Below are 1,074 nucleotides of genomic sequence, written 5' to 3' on the forward strand. Positions count from 1 at the left end.
GCCCCCCCCCCCCCGGCTGTTACCTTGATATGTGTGTGTGTATGACGCATGCCTACTTGGGCGGGCCTCGATCTTGTGACCCACGTGTGGAGGAGCTGAAGATGCATATATATTACAGAATGTGCTGAGGGGGTGGGTGCTGTTAGGTTGTTTCCCAGATGCTGCCGCTGGATCCTTTGCTTATTCAAGAACAGTTCTGTTGCTTGGCACCGCTGGGCCAGTGTGCATGAAGCAGCCCCACAGCTCCTGGAAGGGGCTAGGAGAGATGGGGATAGACACAGGGACCCAGGCTTGGGTTCTGAGTTGAGTGCTGAAACTGTTGTGCCAACGCTCTTCCTCCCTATGTTTTCTTTCCGAGGCAGCAAAATTACATGGATTACATGGTGTGTGAGTTCCATGGAAAGGAGGAGATGAGGAAGAGCCAATACCGCCTGCGCTTCCACCTTCCCATGACGGTTGTGCCCCTGTAAGGAGCCTGTTCTGCACCTGGGATGGGTGCCTGAACAGTGCTGGGGCCAGCCCTGCAGCAAGCCCTTTCCTATTCCCAAGCTACTCATGTGGGTGCTGGCCAAGGGTTGGCATCAGGCCTACCTCTTGATGACCTCTCAGTCCTGCAGGTGTTCACGAGAACCGAGATAGGTGACTTGTCCCAGTTCATAGATGAGGTAACTCAGGTTTGGAGAGGTCAGATGGCTTGTCCCAGGCCAGTAGTGAGCTGCTTTGCCTGACTGTTAGTCCCTATCCCCCATTGTACTGTGTTGCTTCTCTTGCTTCCTGCAATGGCTGGTGCTGAGTGGGCCTGGCAGTTTCAGCCTCAGTGGGCACAGGGTTTTCTTCTGAAGCGAGCCAGGCCATGGCAGCCTCAGCATGGCGGCCCCAGGAGTGGGTCCTCTGCTGCTCCTGGAGCTGAGCGGCTCTGTCTCTGCCTCCACTGTTGCCTGATCCACCTGCTGGCTCCTCCTTGTGCCCTCTGCATCACCTCCACCCCCGTGCCCTGGGGCCTTGGCTTTATAGGAAGGAAAAGGATCTGTTCCTTCTGCCCATCTTAGGTTCATTTGCTGGGGCCTCTGTGAT

The 1,074-nt window shown here is 56.1% G+C and overlaps 1 protein-coding gene across 1 annotated transcript in view; it reads left to right on the forward strand.

The window, feature by feature from the left end:
- Positions 1–470, forward strand: part of LOC103273509 (EF-hand calcium-binding domain-containing protein 8-like) — an 8,266-nt gene extending 7,796 nt beyond the window's left edge. The window contains exon 4 of the mRNA XM_008070948.1: positions 363–470. Coding sequence (XP_008069139.1) covers positions 363–470 — 108 coding nt within the window. The remainder of the gene's footprint in view (positions 1–362) is intronic.
- Positions 471–1,074: the final 604 nt, after the last annotated feature.

The sequence above is a fragment of the Carlito syrichta genome, unplaced genomic scaffold (assembly GCF_000164805.1).
Source record: "Carlito syrichta isolate Samal-C Ts95f unplaced genomic scaffold, Tarsius_syrichta-2.0.1 Scaffold314071, whole genome shotgun sequence".
Classification (NCBI taxonomy): domain Eukaryota; kingdom Metazoa; phylum Chordata; class Mammalia; order Primates; family Tarsiidae; genus Carlito; species Carlito syrichta.